This window comes from Chionomys nivalis, chromosome 19 (genome assembly GCF_950005125.1).
Source record: "Chionomys nivalis chromosome 19, mChiNiv1.1, whole genome shotgun sequence".
In the NCBI taxonomy this organism is placed as follows: domain Eukaryota; kingdom Metazoa; phylum Chordata; class Mammalia; order Rodentia; family Cricetidae; genus Chionomys; species Chionomys nivalis.
The window spans coordinates 19,653,591-19,675,646 of NC_080104.1; the positions used below are offsets into that span (position 1 = coordinate 19,653,591).

Below are 22,056 nucleotides of genomic sequence, written 5' to 3' on the forward strand. Positions count from 1 at the left end.
AATAGTAATCTTTACCCTAGTTTTGCCCTGGCCTTTGACACCCTCATTTTTCCAAACAGTAAGGAGTATTTGGTAAACTATTTCATAAGATAAAGCTTCATGTCCTGGTGTAACATGATCCTCAGTCAGGGACCTCTGAGCAGTATTGTGAGGGCTGGATCTCCTGTGTCTTCAGCCCTGACAGTTATCTGTGCCTTAAGCTGTGTGACGTCACTCTGTATTCCCTCCAATGGATCATGCCACCCCCACTACCCTGATAAGAACATACAGTTTGCACGATGATCTACAATTATAAGACAAGTGAGTTGTGTGTTTTTCAGTGTTTTCTACTTTATAAAGGTCATTTTTAGTTGCACATTTGATAGTAAGTGTTTTTAAATTGGATTTCTATAATTCAAGTCGCACAGTTTCTTAGAAATATGTATGTTGGTAAACCAGTGTGCTGTTGCTTTTATCTAAAAAACAGAAAACCTGTCAGAATAATTTTTCTTTAATTAAAAAACCCTTTAACTTTTAGTTGGCATGTAAAATAGTGCATTTTGTTGTGAGATTTTTCACACGCATCTGCCCTTGTACTTGGCTTACATTTTCCCCTTGACCACACTTATCTGCTCCTCCCGACTGGCCTCTCTACTCCTCCCAAATACTCCCTCTGTGTTATATACATACATACATACATACATACATATATATATATGTCCTATCTGTCTGTCTATCTATCTATCTATCTATCTATCTATCTATCTATCTATCTATCTATCTATCGAGCTGATGAATCTAAACGCTTTATGAAGAGCTTCAGATTGAAGAGGAAAGTAGAATTGTCCCTCCCCAGGTCTCAGCTCCTGTACTCCTGCGTTCAGTGAGCCTTTTATCCTTATTATCATGATACAGTTAGTCATGTCTGTGCCAGGAACTGTTGGCTTTCATGTTCTGCTTTGTTGCTATCTTCTGTCTCCCAGGCAGTTAGAGTTAGAGCAGGGCTGTCAAACTTCCTGGACTGGGCTCAGTCAATATGTATATTATCATTTCTAAGGATTGAGCATGCATGTGTACACACGTGCATGCAGGACACATGTAAGTGAAGCTGCAGACGCATCTTGTATTGTTTTTCTCCACCTCACTATCCCCTGCTCTTTTCTGTTTCTTTGAGGCTTGCCATAAGTATTTTGAACACCGCTGTCTGTGAAAGTAATTGGTTTTAAATAGAGGTGACTTTCAAACCCTAGAATTGCCTATAGAACAAGTCTCCCCAGAAACCCCAATATCTCCATCTGTAAAATAAATATATCACAAAGAAGTTCTCTCAGATGATGTTTTTAGAGCAAAATAAGGACAAATGTATGAGCATACCCACTGTTTGTCTGATAATGAAGAACTGTTGGGTCCCTTTTGTACACCATAACATGAAGTCAGCAACACCCTTTTTTGCTTGTTTATTCAAGGAAATTGAAACAGTACAGGTAGGACGCAGAGTCTAATGAAACAAGACGGTGGGAGCTTGTCAGAGCCTTGGAATCAGGGGACATCGCTGACTAAAGGCCAGGAACTGGCATGGCAGACCGTTTGCAGTTAAGCTATACCTGCTCAGCTGAACAGTTCTTAGGACTCAGCTTTTGCTTTTGCCAAGGCTTTGACAAGTTTCTTATACCTTCCCTGCTGTGAGTTCCACACCTTTGTACTTTTAGTGCCCACTGTGGATTTTCGTGTCTGTTGTGGGCTTTAGTGTGACAGCAGACATTGCATTTAACACTGGGGATTTTCATGTCTGTTCTGGGCTTTAGTGTGACAGCAGACATTGCATTTAACATCTCTAAAACTCATTGCATTAACGGCCATGCAGAGACAACAGCATCTTCATAGGCAAACCATGAAGAATAAAGACTTGATGTATCAAGAGAGACTATTGGGGGCATTCGGAGGTTTTCACTGTCTTTGAGTTCTCTGATTCTTCCTTTTCTCACTAACTCCCACATGGGCATAACTACCGTGGCCCCCAGTTAGCCTGCAAGAGCAGAAACATTTTAACCAATGCTCATCTGAGACCAGCTTGTTTTAGTCCACAGGTGCTGCTGCTGGGTACCAATTTGGACCAAATCCAGGGACCCATTTACCTGTCATAAAGGAGGAAGATACTTCTTTATTCTAGTTGATGTTATCCAGGCATCTATCATGAAGTGCATTTTCACAGGTCTCTTTTATTCACTCACGTTTAGAGAAACATAGAGACCTGACCACAGCCATGGCAACCAAGCCTGTTCTTCACTACTTCCATTCCCGGGGCAGAATGGAGTCTGTCCGCTGGCTCCTGGCTGCAGCTGGAGTGGAGGTAGGGTCCTAAGATGAACTTGTTAAGCTGGACTGAGTTGACTGAATGAAATACTCTCCTCAAATAAGCTGGGTGACGTTTCTCACTGAAGGATTTACTGAACGTCTCTGTTTGAATAAAATTTTAATTATTAAGAGATTAACAGGTTTGACTTAAGAAATTGTCAAATGTTTCTTATCAAGGAGTATAATTTCAAAACAAGCATAAGAAACATCACTTGTGTAGGCCTTATTTTTGTTTAAATAAACTGAAAAATAATCTGTGTCACTTAAGTACCAATTGGAGCTGTGGGTACGGAATGATGATGTTGAATTACTGTTTTTTTTGGGATCGACTATTAGAGTTATTTTCACACAATTCCTATGCTTTAGAAAACAAATTAAGTTATTGAAGTATGAAATATGGTCATGTGTTTATTAACAATGGGGGAACATTCTGAAAAATATATCCTGCAAATTTATCTAATTTTATGTATTTGTTTTTAATGTATATGTGTGTCAGTATACACGTGGCATGTTGTTTGTTTGTGTGTGTGTGTGCATGTGTGAATGTGTGTGTGTAGGTCAGATGACATCTTGTGGAAGTGAGTCCTCTCCTTCCACCATGTAAGTTCTGGGGCTAGAACTCGGGCCGTCAGTCTTAGCAGCAGGCACCATCACCCAGTGATTCATCTCACTTTTACTTACCTCCTTCACTGTTCAAACATCAGGGAATGTTCTTAGACAGAATGTGGGGTTGTGGCTTCCTACTTCCCTATGTGATGTAGTGTAGTTTATATTCCTAGGTCATGAACTCACATAGCATGGCACTGCATTAAATACTGTAGGCAGGCAATTGTAATACAGTGATAAATGCTTATATATGTAAGCAAATCTAAGCATAGAAAAGGCACAGTGAAATTATAATTTAAAATACACAGAAGGTACATCTACATAAGCCACTTAACCATGTGTAGGGCTTAATAGACCCTGATTGGAGTGAGCCAGGGAACGAGGAGTAAGGAGATGTCCCCTGAGATCTTCTTTCTTTCTTTCTTTCTTTCTTCTTTCTTTCTTTCTTTCTTTCTTTCTTTCTTTCTTTCTTTCTTTCTTTCTTTCTTTTTTGAGACAGAGTTTCTCTGTAGCTTTGGAGCCTGTCCTGGAACTAGCTCTTGTAGACCAGGCTGGTCTTGAACTCACAGAGATCCGCCTGCCTCTGCCTCCCAAGTGCTGGGATTAAAGGTGTGCGCCACCACCGCCCAGCTTCCTCTAGGACATTTCTATATGCTATAGTTTGAAGGCCCATGTGGTAGAAGCTTGATCCACAGGGTGGAGTATGTAGAAGAAAGCCTGTTGGCTCAAGACGAATGTTGAAGGTAGATGTGGGGTATAAAGATTAGCAATATGCTTTTCTTGATGTTTAGATATTGCATAAATTTCCATAGTAAAGTAATTAAGATGTGAAAAGAAGCACAATTACAGTGAAAATACAGACCACAAATGAGAGGTGGGTGGATGAGGACGACAACCACCTGTCAGCCATAGGACACGTTTGCTCAGCAATTACTTGGTGCCACGTCTATTGTGTGCCGATTCTGTGTTTGGTACTGGGGGATACAGGTTGACAAAGGCAGACGGGTCCCTGTGATATGACAGCGTCTGGATGTAGGAGGACAGGGACAAATGTAAGACAGGATTCCTACTACCTGAGCAGGAACCTATTAAGGATCTTAGGACTATGACACTGCCCCCTAGAGGTGTCTCAGGGAAAAGCATAGTTCTTGGTTCAGACCAGAAGGGCCCAGTTTTAATTATGAGGGTTTCTTGATTGTGAAGTCATGGACACTTTCAGATGTTGTTCCTCATATGAGAGCAGAAGAGGAAAGGTGAGGAGTGAGGTCACATCCCTTTAGGAGAGTTTCTAGTGCCTTCCCTTCATCCTCATAGCCACGAGTGTCCCTAAGTCTTGGGATCGCACTGTCTCCATTACTTCAGGAATGCATGAACTTTGGCCTGTTCCTTTCCCAATTTCATGAAGTAAGAACTGAGAAACATAAAACTAGCTCTTGTAGACCAGGCTGGTCTCAAACTCACAGAGATCCGCCTGCCTCTGCCTCCCAAGTGCTGGGATTAAAGGCGTGCGCCACCACCGCCCGGCTTGCAGTACTTTTATAAATGATTAATCTGGTTTCAACACAGTCTAGACGCCAGGTGTATGGTGTAGGAATATGTTCCTGTGGGCCTCATAAATCCAAAATATAGCCTGCGGAAATAGCTTATGGTTTCCCACCCTTCATCTCAGTGTGACTGCATAGCGTGATGTCCAAGACAGTCTGAAGGCACTTGCTGAGGCCTTCTAGGCTCTCTGCGCCCCAATAGTGATCATTACAAACTCATTGTTCACCAACAGCCCTACTATCAACCCCATACTAGCCAACTGCATTCCACTCCACCACCCTTCTGCAATAACCAGCGTAGCCCTTGTGTTTTACTTGAATGAATATCTGATAAACCGACTGCACACATCTTAGTGTCTCAGTAATGTGACCCGTATGATCATGTAAGACACAAGATGATGCTCTTCACAGCATGCTAGGAACCCCAAAACTCTGACTTTTCTTTATGAGGAACTCCATAAAAAACACAACAGCTGCTACCAACACCAAGGTCGCTTATTATGTGGGCTTGATCCACTATGGTGTGTTTCAGCAACTCTACATCAGTCTGTTGAAGGGAGTGCTTTGTCTCCATTTTAAAGAACAACCCAAGGCTTGCTGGTGGTAAAGAACTTCCTAGATCACATAGAGTATATGAGGCAGAGTCACATTTGAAACCAGAACATACCAGCATCGAAAACCAAAGATCTTGATGACTGGCCTGATGGTCTTTTGAGTGGACAGAGAGTGTGCCCACTGAATAACGTATGTTAAATAAGAACGGGATTTTATCTTGATGTTTCCTTAGATTTCATCTTGATATTTTTTTACATGTAAGCACACAGAACTTCTGGTCAGACAGAGACATCTCTCTACTGGCTGCCATTCCAACCCAAGTGCCTTTTGCCTCAGGAGAAGGCTTAAATAACTGAATACAGATCAAGACCAAGCTATGTATTTACCAGTATTAAAGTGATTTAAGGATAAAATATAGGATTATATGATGACGTCACAGTCCCTGTTAAATCCAATTGATGACTTACATCTATCTAGCACTTATTGGAAACCTGAGACTGTCCTAAGTTATGTTCATGTATAAGGACTTAAGGACTTAGTCCTTATCCTAACTGAGACATTAAGTTACTAACCCACAAAGTTTAGTAATGCGTCTAATCCATGCCCCTTACAAAAGTACCTTCTCCCCCTCCACAGTCATACCAGAAATCAAAGGTGGCTTTGTTTTTAGCAAAAAAAAAAAAAAAAAAAAGTGGTAACTCTTTGATTCTTTACTTAAATGTGGAATCCTATCTTAGTGCACCCAATCTTTTCCAGGGGAGACAGTTGTATAGCAGTTGTTAAAAGGTTAATGCTGTGTATCAGCTAAGACCACTTTACCCACCTCACAGCCTCCTGGGAGGGATGTGCTATGGATTCCAGCAGAGGTCTCTGAGTGATACAAAGTTAGATGTTTATGTGCTTGGCACATCCCATGGTGGGGACACAGAAAGTTCTGTTCTCATCTCTCAGAGACACAGACTTTCTGCGGTGTAGTTATAAGAAATTCTCAGTCTCTTAGCTCCAATACCATTCCTCCAAAGCCATGACCTCATTACAGACATAGGTGTGATCATGGTAGAGGTGAACTGGAAGAGTGGAGTGGGTGTGTACAGTTCCTCTATCTTTGTTCTTTATGTCTGTAAAGAATGTCTGCAGCTTATCCGTGTCCCTACTAAAGATGTTCTCTCCCCTCTATACACAGGTGCCACCATGTTGGAAAGCACAAACGCAATGGGATGATTGACAAGAACTCATGTACTATTTTTTGCTTTACAGTTTGAAGAAAAATTCATTAAAACACAAAAAGACTTGAAAAGGTTAAAAAATGGTAAGAATTAATGTCTGTCTTAGGAAGGGTTTCTATTGCTGCAAAGACACACCATGATGAGGGCAACTCTTATAAAGAAGAACATTTAATTGGGCTGGCGTACAGGTCAGAGGTTCAATACATTATCATCATGGAGGGACTTGGTGGCATGCAGGCAGACGTGGTGCTGGAGAAGGTGCTACATCTTGATCCTGCAGGCAATAGGAAATGAATTGGGCATGGCCTGAGCACATAGAAGACCTCAAAGTCCATGCCCATAGTGAAATACTTCTCCAACAAGGCCACACCTACTCCAACAAAGCCACGCTTCCTAATGAGCACATGGGGGCAAATTACATTCGAATTACCACGTTGTCTAAGTGCTCTGAGCAGTGTCCTCCACGTTGCCTTTAAACGCTAGATTTTATCTATGCACTTGTAGGGCATCGTGGGATGGCAGAGAGGCAGAGTGGCAAATTGTAAGAGATGAGGCTTCTTGGGCAGACCTGGCAACTCTTCCTGAGCATCAAAAGGGTCTGGGTATTTACTGAGGCACCATTTGCAGACATCAGAAATTATCTCTTCTCTTTTTTGTGTGTTCTGTAACACAATTGGTTGTAGCAGCGTGAAATCCCATTGTACCCTCCACCCAGGTACACACAGGGACACGAGCAGAGATAGAGCCAACATTACCTTCCTTACCCTGCATTCTCTAACAGGCATTTAAAATGATTCCTCAGTAATATCGTAGGTAGATAATGAAATAGTATGAATTTCAAATGAATGACTTGAAAGTCTAAATGAGTATGTAGGAGGGAGGGAGGCAGTCAGGGAGGGGGAGGGAGAGAAGAGAGGTGGGAGGGCATAACAAAAAGCCTACACAGCACTCAATGTCCCATGGCGTTAGTTTAACAGCATACAGAGACCCTACCTAGAAATCCCCTCTATGAGCTGACCTTGAAGTAAGTAATGCCCTATATCTTCCTTAACTTCTCCCTAAAATATCCATGAAGATGAATTAAGTTAAAGACACAGAGACCAACAGCATATCTAGATGGGCAAAGCACCAATGCTAAATGTCAGGCTAAAAGGAAAGGAAAATAAGCTTAAAAAAAAGAAGGGGCTAGTTTTAAAAGTACTTGCTGCTCTTGCAGAGAAACCATGTTTGATTCTTGGCACCCAGAAGGGACCCAATAGCCATCTGTAGCTCCACTTTCAGGCAAGCTGATGCCTGTTCTAATTTCCATGGGTACCAGACATGTCCATGGAATATACAAATGCATAGGGGCCACACACACACAATTTAAAAAATATATTAAAATCTAAAGTAAAAAAAAGAAGGATTAGGATACAAAAAATATAGCTTGAAAGGCCCCCAGTGTCTTTTCCTTCTGTAAATTCAGTTGTTTTGGCAAGCATACTATTTTGAGCTTATCTGAGCCATAGACATTTTTTTCTTTTTTTCTTTGTTTCCTTCAATAGATGGGAGTTTGATGTTCCGGCAAGTGCCCATGGTGGAGATTGACGGGATGAAGCTGGTGCAGACCAGAGCCATTCTCAACTACATCGCCACCAAATACAACCTCTATGGGAAGGACATGAAGGAGAGAGCTATGTATGATGAGTTTCCTATACTTATGGACAGATAACATGAGAAGGATCTAAGTCCCATCTTGAGTGAGCACAGATGCGGTAGGGAGATGACAACCAGCCCCAGACTGGGCATTTGCACTGACACCAAGAGGAAGACTCCTGTGGAGAGGGAATAGGAACTCTGGCTGCCCTTAGAGAACTGAGACTAGAGAGAAAGTCAGAGTTCATGGATATAGAGATCTGTGATTATACAGTAAGGTAGAGCTCTTAGATTTAGCATGGAGCTGGGGTTTTGAACACTCTAAAGAACTATGAAGTCAGAATGGTGGGGGTCCTGATTCCACTTTTGAGTCTTTGGAGCATGGCAGGGTCCTTATTCCACTTGCCGAGTCTTTAGAACATGGTGGGTCCTGATTACACTTGCTGAGTCTTTAGAGGCAAGACTCTTAACAGTTTCCTGAAAGGTTAGACATGGAATTACTAATGACCCAGTGTTTCTATGAGAAATACATCCAGGAGAAATGAGCATATATCTTTGGTTATTTTTATTTCAAAGTATTCATAGCTGTGTTGTTCATAATATTTAAAAAGTGCAAAATGTCCAGTAGTTGAATGGATATGAAAGTGTTCTGTAGCCACACAATGAACTATATCTGCACAGAGGGATGGGCAGACTCATGGGATGATGCAGATAGACCTTGGAATTTTGTTACATATGAGAGATTAGATATAACATACCAGACATTGTGTGTTTTCTTTTCTTTAAAATGTCCAGAAGACTCAAATGCATAAGGGCAGAAAGCAGATTAGAGACTGTCTAGAGTTGGTGGGAGGGTTTGGGGCTTGGCTGCTATGGCTATAGGTCTTACTATTACCCAGTGTGGTTAAAAAGTGTAAGACTGGAGAATGTTGTCCTTAGCAACTTCAGGGAGCATACAAAAAAAGCACTGGATAGGATGTTAGGGTTACAATTATGGTTATGAACGGACCTCAATAAACAGATTATTATTTTTTAAAACATAGAATTTATTTTTATTTTATGTGCATCGATATTTTGCCTACATGTATGTCTGTGTGAAGATGTCAGATCCCCTAGAACTGGAGTTACAGACAGTTGTGAGCTGTCATGTGGGTGCTGGGAATTGAACCTGGGTCCTCTGGAAGAGCAGTCAGTGCTCCTAACCACTAAGCCAACTCTCCAGCCCTAAACTGATTATTTTTATAAAGTAGTTTATCAACTTCATTTCACATTTCATTCAGTCTTTCTTAAGCTTCATACCTGTGAACATAAAAAAATAGTAAGGTGCTATTTTAGGAGGGAACGCAAGAAATGCAAGCATGGTTAGAATTGGATAACAAGGTAGGAGGGTGTAGGGGATCCATGTTCTATGGAAAATAATTGGGTGAGCTTCTAACATTAGGTCTGTAATGAGCCTAAGTCACGTGATAGGATTATGGAGGGTCAGCAGAGGCTGCACAGCTGTGCTAGGAATCTGATGGTCCGTGGGGGCACAGGACATACCACAGCCAACAGGAAACACTCTGTGTAAGGTTTGTGGTTGTGGATGCCACATTTTCTCAGTACTGACTGTGATGGATGGCTGATGCTCTTTTTGCCTGTGTTTAGTTACTACATGACTAACAAAACTTCACAAATATTGTCTCCCCTGGATTCCTGAGAAACAAAAGTTAGCGTATGAGTGAAAGTTGGAGGTCCCATTGCAGGTAGTTTTCCTTGGCCACCATTTGAGTTGTAGGCTCTTAGGTTTTTAACCACTGGGCCATCTCTCCAGCCTCATTGCCTAGGTTTTTAAGCAATGAATGCAAGACAAGAAGGAAGTATTTGAGCAAGAATTTTATCTTTCAGTGTGGTGATATTTCATTTGTATTCTAATAAATAAAGTTTGCCTGTAGTTCAGAGAGTAAAACAGCCGCACTGATTTGCCTTACAGAACAGGCAGTGGTAACACATACCTTTTATCTTAGTAACCACATAGTTTGCCATAGAAACTGGGTGGTAGTGGTACACACCTTTAATCCCAGCCCTAGAGAGGAATATAAGACAGGAGGAGACAGCTCTCACATGCAGTCTCATTTGGAGATTCCTGGAGGTAAGATTGCTATTTTGGTCTGAGGTAGAGGTAAGAGCCAGTGGCTGGTTGTTTTACTTTTCTGACCTTCAGGTGGAACCCCAATTTATGTCTCTGGGTTTTGATTAATCGTGCTATATTTCAGGATTGACATGTATACGGAAGGTACCATCGATCTGAACGAAATGATTATCCGCTATCCATTCCTTCCACCTGGGGAGAAAGATGCAAGCCTAGCCCAGATCATACAGAAAGCAAGAAAGTGTTATTTTCCTGCCTTTGAAGAGGTAAGTGGGGGTTGTGCCACCTTCAAGAGCACTGAGTATAAGGACATCATACTCTAGGGCTGCTACAACAAAAATGTCTCTAAGTGGCTTATGCTCATGTATGAAGATACTTATTTCTCCTAATTCTGGGGGCTGAGAAGTATAAGGCTCTGGCAGATTGATTTCCTGTAAGGCCTTGCTTCTTGATTCATGGATGCTTGATGTCTGGTCATGTCTTCACATGGCAGATGGCTCAAGGGAACTCTCAGAGGTACCATTATTACCAATGGGAGGCCTTGGACTGCTGCTCAGTTGGTGGAATACTTGCCTAGCGTGGACAAAGTCATGGGTTCAATTTCCAGTGCCACAGAAATTAGTGATGGTAGTATGTACCTGGAATACTAGTACACTTGTAATCCCTGCACTCTGGAGGTGGGGGAGCTAAGCCCTTGGCATGTGTGTGAAATGCAGGAAAAGGCGGCTGATGTGAATACCATGTGGATCTGGGGGTGAAAATGAAGGGATCATTTTGGCTTTAATGGAGGAGATAGCAAACCTCAGGGTCTCAGAAAGAGGTCCATGACCTGTACTTCCTTCAGGAGGCTGCAGAAGGAGGAGAGTTAATGGTGTAGGAGTGTCTTCTGTCTATGTGTTACTTTCATTGGTTAAATAAAGAGATTGCCTTGGCCTAGTTGATAGGGCGAACTCAGGTAGGTGGGGAAGACAGAACAGAATTCTGGGAGGAAGAAGGCAGTGTGGCAGACACCATGGCTCTCCTCTCTGAGACGGACACTGGTTAGACTCATGCCGGTAAGCCACAGTAAAGTGGCGATACACATTAATGGAGATGGGTTAAACTAATATATGAGAGTTAGCCAATAAGGGGCTGGAGATAATAGGCCAGGCAGTGTTTAAATGAATGCAGTTTCCGTGTAATTATTTCGGGTGTAAGCTAGCCAGGCCGGGAACGCAGCCTGCTCCTTTTCCAACAAGTTGAGCCAAAAGGATCAGGGAAGTACTTGTGTCCCAGCCTGACTGTTTATGTTCATGGGTCAATTTCCAAAATTCTACAGGTGTTGAAGAGCCATGGGCAAGACTACCTTGTTGGGAACAGGCTGAGCAAGGCTGACGTTCATGTGGTTGAACTTCTCTACCACATGGAGGAACTGAACCACAGCATTGTGGCCAACTTCCCCCTGCTTCAGGTGAAATAGCTCATCCTCCACAGTCAGCCTGGTACAAGTCTCTGAGTACTGGGTACTGCTAATATCTGGTATCTAGCCATATCTAATCTTCCTGCCCCATCCACCGGCTGGAACATCATCCTCCAGCCCTGTTTCTGGACTGTGAAGAGAGCTGTTGTACCAGGAAATCTGGCATAGGGATTACCTCGACAAGTTTAATTTTACTTTGTATAATGAGAAAATGCCAACACTCAGCACTCTACCCAAGCTCGCTCAGACCCTGATTTCTCTGGGATTCCCCTGATCACAGTGTACCAAGTCTGTCTTAGCAGCTTTCTTTCCATCTGGTTTCTGTCTCTCAGATTCAGCTCCCATTAGCAGACATAGTATTTTTCTCAGCTTGGGCACATACTCCTTAACCCAGACACCCCCCCATTTTCATCACACATTGCCATAAGTCTGTTAAGTCTGGACTCAGGTTTTCCTGGTATGTTTTCTCATCATTCCTTCTCAGTGTCTTGATTTCACCTGTTCCGAGCATTTTTCAGTATTGCCATCTGACTAGGGGTGACTCTATGTGGTTAAAGGGCAAGCAGGAAGGCAGGGATGCCCCGAAGCTAGATAAAGTCTACAGGGTGTACTGGGAAGGAAGAACTATTCAGTCTTATTTCCCCCTCTGTGCCTCTATGATCTGTTCCCCAGGCTCTTCCCTCGTGTTGCTGAAGAGAACTATTTTGTGTTTGTTCGGGAGGGGCTCAGATTTCCTGGGAGATACTGCTTTGAGTCTCATGTTGAAATTTTGTATTGCAGGGCCTGAGAACCAGAGTCAGCAACCTCCCCACAGTGAAGAAGTTTCTCCAGCCTGGCAGCCAGAGGAAGCCTTTTGAGGACGAGAAGTTTGTAGAAGAGCTTAAGAAGAACTTCTTCTAAATGAGACTGGACAGGAGGGAACATAGAGTTCCTGTCTTCTGAGTGTCCCAGCAGTAAAGGGCCCAGGGTTACTCCTAATCCTCACAGAGCTAGCAAAGGTTTCCAACTGTTATGTGCTGATCTTGTCAGATGTGAACCCCGTGAATGTGTTTGTAACATTGTCTGTTGGGTTTTGAACAAATTTGAAATCATGATCACGTCCTAAGAAGTCCCTTTGAATTTAAATAATCAGAGAAAGATGTTTAAACTCAGATCTATTAAAACCTTGTCATTTTTCAGCTCTTATAGACCTTGTCAAAAAATTAAGCAGATTTTTTTTTCATTTGATGCTTTGGCCTATGCAAAAATTCTCTTTCCTGATGTGTCTTCATGACTTTCTGTGTAAAAACACATTTTTTTTTTTTAAAAAGAATCCTGTTCCTTCAAGTAATACTTTTCTCACTGACTCATGCATTTGCATGCTTGACATCGGTGTCAAGCATCCATTGCCCCTGGAGCTGGGTAAATGATGAATGAGGCAGAGAAAGTGTCAGCTCCGTGAAGCTTGCTGCCGCAAGAGAAACAACAAAAGTGGATGATTCTAATTCAACCAGGCTTTCCCCAGGAATCATGTTGCCAAGACTGCTCTTACAGTATAGCACAGTCTTTGCACCTGGTGATAATTAAACTTACTCTCTCAAAATTCCAAAGGGTGTGCATTTGAAATCATTTCTGTTGTTCTCCAGGCTTTAGTTGATGGTGTCAGGGAAGGATTCTAACTTGTTCCTACCATTTGACAGGGCCATGGTTTGATGCATGTTAGAGTATCCTTGGGTTGATACACTACCCTGAACTCCACCTTCATGGTTACATGGTATTTAGCTTACATGTATGTTTATGTGTACACATTTCCCCTTTCTCATAAGGATACCAATAATCACATTTGGGAACACCTATAGGTATGACCTCAGCTGTAGGGAATCTTCTTTCCAGATGACATCACATCGACAGGTGTCATGAGTTAAAAAAATGTATTTAGGAGAGAGAGTTGAGCCAACAGCTCCATACTAGGGATGAGTTAATCCTGGGTGGGATATCAGAGGGGTACTTCTGGGGAATGCTATCTACTGATTCAGCAGACACTGTGCTAAGCTTTAGTGATTTAAGCAATGAACATTTGCTCCCTCCCACAGTTTATTCAAAAAATGTAGCACCCAAGATACAGGAACCAGTGTCTCTAAGATTTCAGGAGCTAGCGACCTCCTGAGGAGTGAGGCAGGAAGATGGAGGGAGAGAAGGGGGACAGTGAGGTGGGGGAGATCCCGGGAACCATGGCAGCATGTTGTCAACAGAGGAGCCTGAAGTATGAGTACTGAATGGGAGCATGGAAGCCAGTGGCGGCCTGGAGACGTTCAGTTGCAGTGGGGGAAAAGCCTGAATGGAGTGGGTTGAAGAAAAGTTAGAAAATGAAGAAGCAGACGGTTTCTAGAAGGTTCTGGAGTCTTGCTCTAGAGCAGGGCAACTGTGAGATCATGGGCTTTATCTGAGACGTAAAAAATGAAAGATGCTAAGGGTTTCTTTAATGAAGTCAAAGACCCCGAGTTTCTTTGAACGCTGAGTTTCTTTGATGAAGACACCAGAGGTTGACTGAGGCCATGTGCTCACTCGGGGATTGTGACAGCCCCAGGAAGACACTTTGCTCTAGAAAGTGCGCCCTCTGGTGGACAAGCGTGGAGTCATAGTCACACTAAGAAAAGCCCGCACAGTTCCTCACAAAAAGAGAAATTCCTTTTCCTTGGGTTTTAAGTTTGAAATACACTGCCAGGGTCTAACAAATGTGAACAGAAAGGGGGAATCAAGATGCTCTCCCTTCCTCTTATAACCTTCTTGTTAGCCCACTTCTGTTCTTAGTAATCAAGGAGTCCACTCACAAGCTAGTAGATGTGAGCAAGAGTCTCCCTGGTAGAGGAGAGAGAGAGAGAGAGTGAGAGAGGAAGAGACAGAAAGGAGGAGAATGGGGGAGAGGGAGGGAGGGAGGGAAGGAGGAGGAGGAGGAGAGAAAGAGAGAGAATGCTGATACCTTCATTTTCATTTTTAGACTTTCACTTCTAGAACTTGTAAGAATAAATTTCCACTATGAGGTCACCAGATTAATGCATTTTAGTATGGTGGAAACTCTTCAAAACCAAAACCAAAGGAAAAAAAAAAAAGAAAATGAAAAAAAATGAGAGGCCGGTTAAATTTGCCAAAGTTTACTTGAGGAAAAAGTAGCTACCACTCCTCTTGCCTGGCCTTCTGGTGTCTATGCCTAGAAGATCATTGGCCCATTGCGCTCTTGTGGGATACAAGGTTATGATCTGCTCTTACAAGAATGAACAAAGAGCAGGCGTCTCCTGAGATATTGTAATACTGTGACTACAGCCTGACAGTCCCTTACTTCCTGTGACATCCACGCTTAAGTCGTGGAACAACAGTGACCTTGCAGGGAGTGCTTTTGCCCATTCCTACCTCAGTTATGGTTCTAACCATGATAATAATCATACTTGGGCTTTTGCTAGGGAATTAACTTTTTTTATGTTCATTATCACAGTGTTCTAAGGATTAACTGTACAGCATACACACAAAATCACATATATTAGCATTCAGTAACAGTGAACTCTCTTCCAAGGAGACAAGCTTCATGGGAGACTGGTTGTTTCTGTCTCTGGGAATTAAAATATAAGCAGATGACGTGGCATGTTTGAGAGATATGATTGTTTTTCTGCCAATTTTACCATTGGGCAAAAGAGGCCACTGACACTTTGATCAAAGAGGATGATTTGTTATGTTCTTCTGCCTAGGAAACTGTTAGTGATGATTTAGACAGCTTCTGAGAAGTCAGTCTGAAAGATGGGGGTAAACAATGCTTGCTTTCCCATGGGGCACCATCCGCATCACTGAGCCTCAGAGATGCTAGTGCAGCACCCTAGAGCCTCATCGTGCAAAAGAAGACAGTGACAACAGTTGTCCCTTTACAAGTTACTTTAAAGTTTCACAAATCTCCAGTCTCGATTTCTATATCGAGACTGGTACTTCCTGGTCGTAATAAGCCTCGGGGGGGGGGGGGGCTCTGGTCTAGGAGACTCATGGAGACTCAGGGTCCCAGTCAGACTGAGTTCCATTTGCACTCCCAGAATTTCTCAGATGTTTAAGAGTTATGGCCAAGACTACCTTGATGGCAAAAAACCAACTAGGGCTACATCAACCTGGTTAAATTCTCTTCCACATGGAAGAGCAGGATCCCCGCTTTCTGGACACATCTTTCTAGCAGGGGATCTGTTTCCAGCCCCCAGTAAGGATTCCTCTCCCATCATGGAATCTAATGTTTGAACCCGGGGACTGGAAAGGTTGAGACACCCAGTCTCTCTGACCCATCCCCTCCTCTGTCTTAGCTCATGAGCATTCCTTAAAATACAAGTTTTGTCTCTCGCCCCTGGCCTGTAGTGGAGAGGGCTAGGGAGGCAAGGAGGGACCTAGTGAGAGTCCTTGGGGTTATTAGGAGTGTGAACTTGAAGGGGGATAATGGGATCTTAGTTCGTTCCTTGTCTGTTTTGTTTCTTGCTTTGAGGCACAGTTTTGTTTCATAGCGTGCTTACACCAGGGTGGACCATCACACACCCAAAGGAACACAATAAGCCCCTTAGACTAAGACCCTCAAGACTGTGAGCCAAAAGTTAACTCAAGTATTTTGTTATAATAAGGTAAATCTGATTGATATGTTTTCCCTTTCCAGGTCTCAAAATTCAGCTTCTAGGCTCTTATTATATTACATTTATGGGTGTTTCGCCTGCATGCACAAGTGTAAACCACATACACACAGTTGCACACAGAGCCTATGGAGGTCAGCAAAGGGTGCTGGATCCCTTGGAACAGTAGCTACAGCTGGTTATGAGTCACCATGGTGCTGGAGTTGAACCTTGGTTCTCTAGAAGAACAGCCAGTTCTCCTCATCACTGAGTCATCTTTCCTTATGCAAGATTGTTTTATCTTGTGTGTGTGTGTGTTGGGCCAGAGGTCAATGTTAACTATTTTCCTCTATCTCTCTCCACCTTACATTTGGAGACAGGGTCTCATACTGACCCTGAACCTCATTGATTGACTCTACTGGCTAGTCAGAGAGTCTCCCCCTGTCTCTGTCACCCAGAGCTGGGAGCTGGGATGGTGGCACAGTGCTGGTATTTGTTAGTAGGTGCAGGACCCTGCACTCAGTCTTCAGCACTAGAGTAGGCAAAGGTGTGATTTAGTAACTGGGCAGCAATTTGGACCCAAAGAGGCTTAGAGAGTGTGACTCAGCAGTGTGAACAGTAGGTTTTTCAGCCCCAGCAGCAAAGGCAAGGCGGGCGTTGTTTGACAGGTTCTGCCTTGGGCATGGTGTGAGAGCCATTGGCCTTATTTGGGATGATCAATTCAGGTAGCTGCCTGTCACTGGCTGAGCGTGACTGGTTTGTGAATGTTAAGACCCAGCTATTCATTTAAAAAACTTCTGAAAATATGTAATTTTGGTTTTAGTTTCTTCACATATTGAGTTAGAGAGAAGGTTTTCTAACTAAAATTTAGTAGTCAGGGGGCTAAAGCATGAATGATTAGTTCCAGGCTGAGGCTAGCCTGAGCTACCTATCAAGTACCAGGTTAGCCTGGATCCTGAGGCCCTGTCTCAAACTCCCCCAGGACCACAGGAATAAAGAAGGAAAAAAAGAAACAAAGCACACAGATGAACTTTCCTCTAAATTCAAGGACTACCTCAGGCCTTCTTCCAGTCCTACTTCTGTCTCTCACGGGACAAGTTGGTTTTAATTGCCCTGTAATGTGTATTTTATAATTTCTCTGTCTTCAGTTCCAGCTTGATCTTCCTGTTTCTTTGTTTGTCTTTGTAACGTTTGAAGATGTCAACTGGATAGACACATCGTTCTTTCTTGTGCTGCATGGAACAACAAATGCACAGGACTAAAATGTGAGGGACAAGATAGGGAGGGTGGGGTCCTGACCAGGTCTCCACGTTGGTGTCTCCGGGAAGGCGTTTCTTTCTTTGAATGTTTCTTTCTTCTTACCTTCACTTTTCACAAAGTGTCTCTCCAGCTTCTGAAGTGGAGCTCAAACAGAGTTTCCATCTTTGGGGGCTAAGGTTTTCTTAGCTGTGTTGGTGGTCGGCTGTTTTCCTTCCATGGCGTGACTGCAGTTTCTGTACTGCAGATCTCCAAATCAGAATCCGCAGCTGCCTTATGGTGAATGTGGTTCTGTAGTTTGGAAGCCAGCAGAAGCCCCCTTTGGATGAGAGAAACTTTAAAGGAACCAGGAACTTAAAAAAATTAAATAAAACATATATACATATATTGTCTTTTGCAAAAAAATGGCCCCCAAAGGGAGTGGGCACTATTAGGAAGTGTGGCCTTGTTGGATGAACTGTGTCACTGCACAGAAGGGCTTTGAGATCTATTTTGCTTAAGCTTCCCTAAGCGTGACTGTCTGTCAGTCCTATTGCCTCCAAGATGTAGGACTCTCAGCACCTCCAGCACCATGTCTGCCTGCATACCACCATGGTCCCCATCATGATGATAATGGACTGAACCTCTGAAACTGTAAGTGAGCCCCCTCAACTATAAATGTCTTCCTTATAAGATTTTCAGTGTTCATAGTATCTCTTCACAGCAATAGACACCCTAACTAAGAGAGCATACCATGTATGGATGAGCCTACTCTTAAATTTTGAAACAGCAAACTATTTAATAATGATCATAATAACTTTAAAAAATACACTTGAGGATCAGAGAGATGGCTCAGCAGTTAGTTTGGGGGAAAAGAAACACTATGATCAAAATTTAGTATGTAAAAATGTAATTAAAATAAAAAAGGGAACATTTACCCTTGTAGAGGACTTGAGTTCATTTCCCAGCACCCATGTGGTCATCCACAATCATCTGTAACTCCAGTTCTAAGGGTTCTGACCCCTTCTTCTGACATCTGCAGGACTTGCACACACATGGGGTACAGACATGCTTGGAGGGAAAATATTCATATATATATATAATACAAACAAACCTTTGGATCAGTGGTTAAGAACACCAGCTGCTCTTACAGAGGACACAGGTTCAATTCCTAACACCCACATGGAAGCTTACAACTGCCTGTAACTCAAACTCTAGGGGGTCTGACACCCTTTACTGGCCTTCACAGGTACCAGGCACACACATGAATACATGCAGGCAAAACATGCATACACATAGGATAAAGATAAATAAAACCTTAAAAATAAAATCAACCAGATAGTGATGGTGCACAGTTTTAATCCCAACACTTGGGAGGCAGAGGCAGGACCAATGTGGATTGAGTCCACCCTGGTCTACAGAGTGAGCGCCAGACAGACTCCAAAGCTACACAAAGAAATGCTGTCTTGAAAAAAAAATTAAATCTACATATGAAATTCTTATTTGCATGTTGACTATAGTCTATTAACTTGAATTAGTTGGGAAATAAATTTAGACTTCTATACACTTTTTTAGAATTAAGTTCAGCAGTAAAAGTAGGTCAAATGATCTACGTGCTTTTTTTCAAGACCTGTTCTATGACGTCTATGATACTAGAGAGAGTTCATTTTCAATGGTCTCAGGTATGAACAGAAAACTTTTTCTCATGGGTTCTCCGACCTTTCTGAGTGATGGCATGATGAAATTTTCTCCTTCTCTGGGGATTCATTTTTCTTCATGATAACAATTGGTTCTTCTGGATGAGTTTTAGAAAAGCTATGACAGACTCTTCAGTGTTTTAGGGGGAAGAAATAAGTGACACCCTGCTGTCCTCACCTCACAGGTGACTCTGCCCTGATGGTGGGTGTGTGCCCACTCCTTCCTCAATCCATCTTTAAGAACTTCCTCCTTACTCATTTTCATACCCTCTGTAGGAATGGATCTGCTTCTGTTGGCTCATTTCTATGACATACATTTTAGTAGAGGGACCAATATCAAGAAAGAGAATAAGTGAAGGACCTCTGTAGCTATCTGTTCACTGATGTGGTGGTTTGAAAGGGCCCCCAAAGGTAGTGGCCTTGTTAGAGTAGGTGTGTTTTGGTTGGAGGAAGTGGATCACTGTGGAGGTGGGCTTTGAGGTATCATATATACTCAAGTCACAGCAGTGAGACAGTCCACTTCCTCTTGCCTACAAGATGTAGGACTCTGAGCTGCTTCCCCAGCATCGGGTCTGCCTGCACACCACCATGTCCAGTCGTGAGGATAATGGACTGAACCTCTGCACTGAAAGCAAGCCAAAACAGTTAAATGTTTTCCTTTGGAAGACTGCCAAAGTCATGGTGTCCCTTCACAGCAATAGAAACCCTAACTAAGACAACCGGGTTCCATTTAGGACAGAAAGAAGACCAGCCTAGGCCACAAGCCAGAAAAAAAAGACAGCATGCCCAAGGGCCTGGCAAGGGAACGGGATGACTAATGCTCTCCTTAGCCAGCTGTGTGCCTCTAACCAGAGACCACTCCTTGGGAGCTGCTGCTCACATTCATCTCTGAGCTCACCCAGCCTTGCTCCAGGGAGCATAAGCTGTCAGCACCCCCTTTCAGGCAGCTGTCCGCACTTGCTCAGTAAAGAGCCCTTCTGCCCTGTCCCTCAGAGCATTCTGACTTAACACATCCCTCCTGGTCTCCCCAGTGTTTATCCTCAAATCATCTTCATGTGACCCAGGGCCTGAATGGGACTCAGGGTCCCCTAGCCTTGTGTTCACACATGATGCGCGCCTGCTTTGTGTGGACCTTGTTTGGATTTTGATACAAATGATCTGGCTTTAAGAAAATCCTCAGGGACAACGGAAGGAGTTGGAGTGCTGAAGAGTTGTCAGAGCGAAGGAACAGTATGTCTGTAGTGTGGCAGACAGTTTGGCTTTGTGTGGGAATCGTTTGGGTTTCAGGCCAGGTAATATACTGGATAACTTTTGTCTCCGTGGCACTCAACTGGTAGAGAGAAGTTTGTCTTGACTCATGGTTCAATGGCTTTAGTTTGTCTACAGTACAGAGGCATGGCAGCCAGACTGGCGTAGTCTGGCAGATGGAGCTTGCTGGAGGACTTGCTGACATCTTGGTGACCAAGAATCGGAGAGCTCAGGCTACAAGCAAGGCCAGGCTGTAACTTTCAAATGTCTGCGCCGCACAGCCAGGATTCTGCCACCTCCCCGGGCAGCACCACCAGCTGGAGAATAAGGGTTTGGTTTTGTGAACTGGTGGAGACTTTTCACAGTCAAATTGTAGCAGGTATTAAAACAAAATAAGGTGGTGCCTGTGGTTTGCTTCATCTTAATCTGGGGGTGGCAGGGAGGAAGGCAGAGTGTGTGTGTTTTATTTTCATTGCTGGTCACAAACTCCAAACTGCTTGGAGATGTTTTGACCGTTTAATTTTCACTCAGGTGAAAAATGGGGAGTAAAACCCAACATAAGAAACTGGTGTTTAAAATAAAACCGCGAGTCAACCGATGCTTCCACCAAAATAATTCTCAGACTGCATAGTGTTATCTCAGAAGATGATCTCCACCAGCTATCTCAGAGGAGCCTCTGTTAGGTCTCAGACCCAGGACAAAGGCTACTGATGTGCTTATGTAACATACCAAAGTCAACCTGACCAGGTTCCTCCAGCATCCCTAGGTCCCTATCTGTTACAGAGTAAGATTGGCACACCCTGCACCACACTCTAAACTTCTCTGCCCCAGGGGCTGGGCTGCCCTTCCCCAAGCTGCCCTTCCCTATGTAAAGCAGCCACTTGCTCTACTCTTTTCTCTGCTTGGTCCCCCTCATGTGGCTCAGCTCTGGGTCATGTTTACTCTGGACTTTTCCAGATGTTGCTGCCTCTAGCTATACTCTCCCTTTTATCTAATAAGAAACCTTCATCTCCACCATGCCTAGGAGCAGTCATGCCCCCTTTTTCTGATAATGAACCTTCATCCCCACCATGCCTAGGAGCAGTCATGCCCCCCTTTTTCTGATAATGAACCTTCATCCCCACCATGCCTAGGAGCAGTCATGTCCCCATTTTTTATCCCCCCCCATTCACTCTCCACCTGGGCTTTGCTCTTTTGCCAGTCTGTGGCTGTTCGTGACCTTGAATAGAAGCATCCAGGGACAGGGACTGAGCTTAGTGACACAGTATTTTCCTAGCATGTGCAAATAAAGACATAAAATAAAGCAAGCACCTGGAAATCTAGTTAGTCTCTAAATTCCTTTCCTTAGAAAATTGATTTGAGCCAGACAGTGGCAGCTCATGCCTTTAGTCCAGCACTAAGGAGGAAGAGTCAGACTGAGTTTGATGCTAACCTGGTCTACAGAATGAATTCCAGGAACCCTGCTTTGCCATGATGCTCTTGTACACTGTAAAGATTTATTACCCATATTGACTTAATAAAACACTAATTGGCCAGTAGCCAGGAGGAAGTATAGGCAGGGTAACCAGACTGGGAAAATTCTGGGTAGAGGAAAGGCAGAGAGTCAGTCACCAGCCAGACACAGAGGAAACAAGATGAGAATGCCTTATTGAGAAAAGGTATGAAGCCGCAGCTCCCCACTACACCCCGTGATTAAACATAGACAAGAATTATGTTAAGAGCTGGTTAATAATAAACCTGAGACATTAGCCCAAGCAGTTAATAATTAATATAAGCTTCTG

General features: G+C 43.3%; 1 protein-coding gene across 2 annotated transcripts; it reads left to right on the forward strand.

Moving 5' to 3' along the window:
* The first annotated feature begins 273 nt into the window (after positions 1-273).
* LOC130861874 (glutathione S-transferase alpha-3-like) lies at positions 274-13,056 on the forward strand. 2 transcript variants are annotated; one of them, XM_057751144.1, is made up of 7 exons: positions 274-300; positions 2,217-2,329; positions 6,297-6,348; positions 7,810-7,942; positions 10,156-10,297; positions 11,350-11,481; positions 12,271-13,056. In XM_057751144.1, exons 1-7 carry the CDS (start codon positions 279-281, stop codon positions 12,388-12,390), a joined length of 714 nt encoding a protein of 237 aa, XP_057607127.1. In that variant the 5' UTR covers positions 274-278; the 3' UTR covers positions 12,391-13,056. The 2 variants fall into 2 exon arrangements, with proteins under 2 accessions (XP_057607127.1, XP_057607128.1); XM_057751145.1 differs by lacking the exon at positions 11,350-11,481.
* The last annotated feature ends 9,000 nt before the right edge of the window (positions 13,057-22,056 follow it).

Bases quoted from the DNA above. Each gene is read 5' to 3' on its own strand.
- LOC130861874 (XM_057751144.1), top strand. From the start codon at position 279: ATGATCTACAATTATAAGACAA. The intron at 10,298-11,349 runs GTAAGTGGGGGT...AAAATTCTACAG, and splicing joins ATTTTCCTGCCTTTGAAGAG to GTGTTGAAGAGCCATGGGCA. The intron at 11,482-12,270 runs GTGAAATAGCTC...TTTGTATTGCAG, and splicing joins CCAACTTCCCCCTGCTTCAG to GGCCTGAGAACCAGAGTCAG.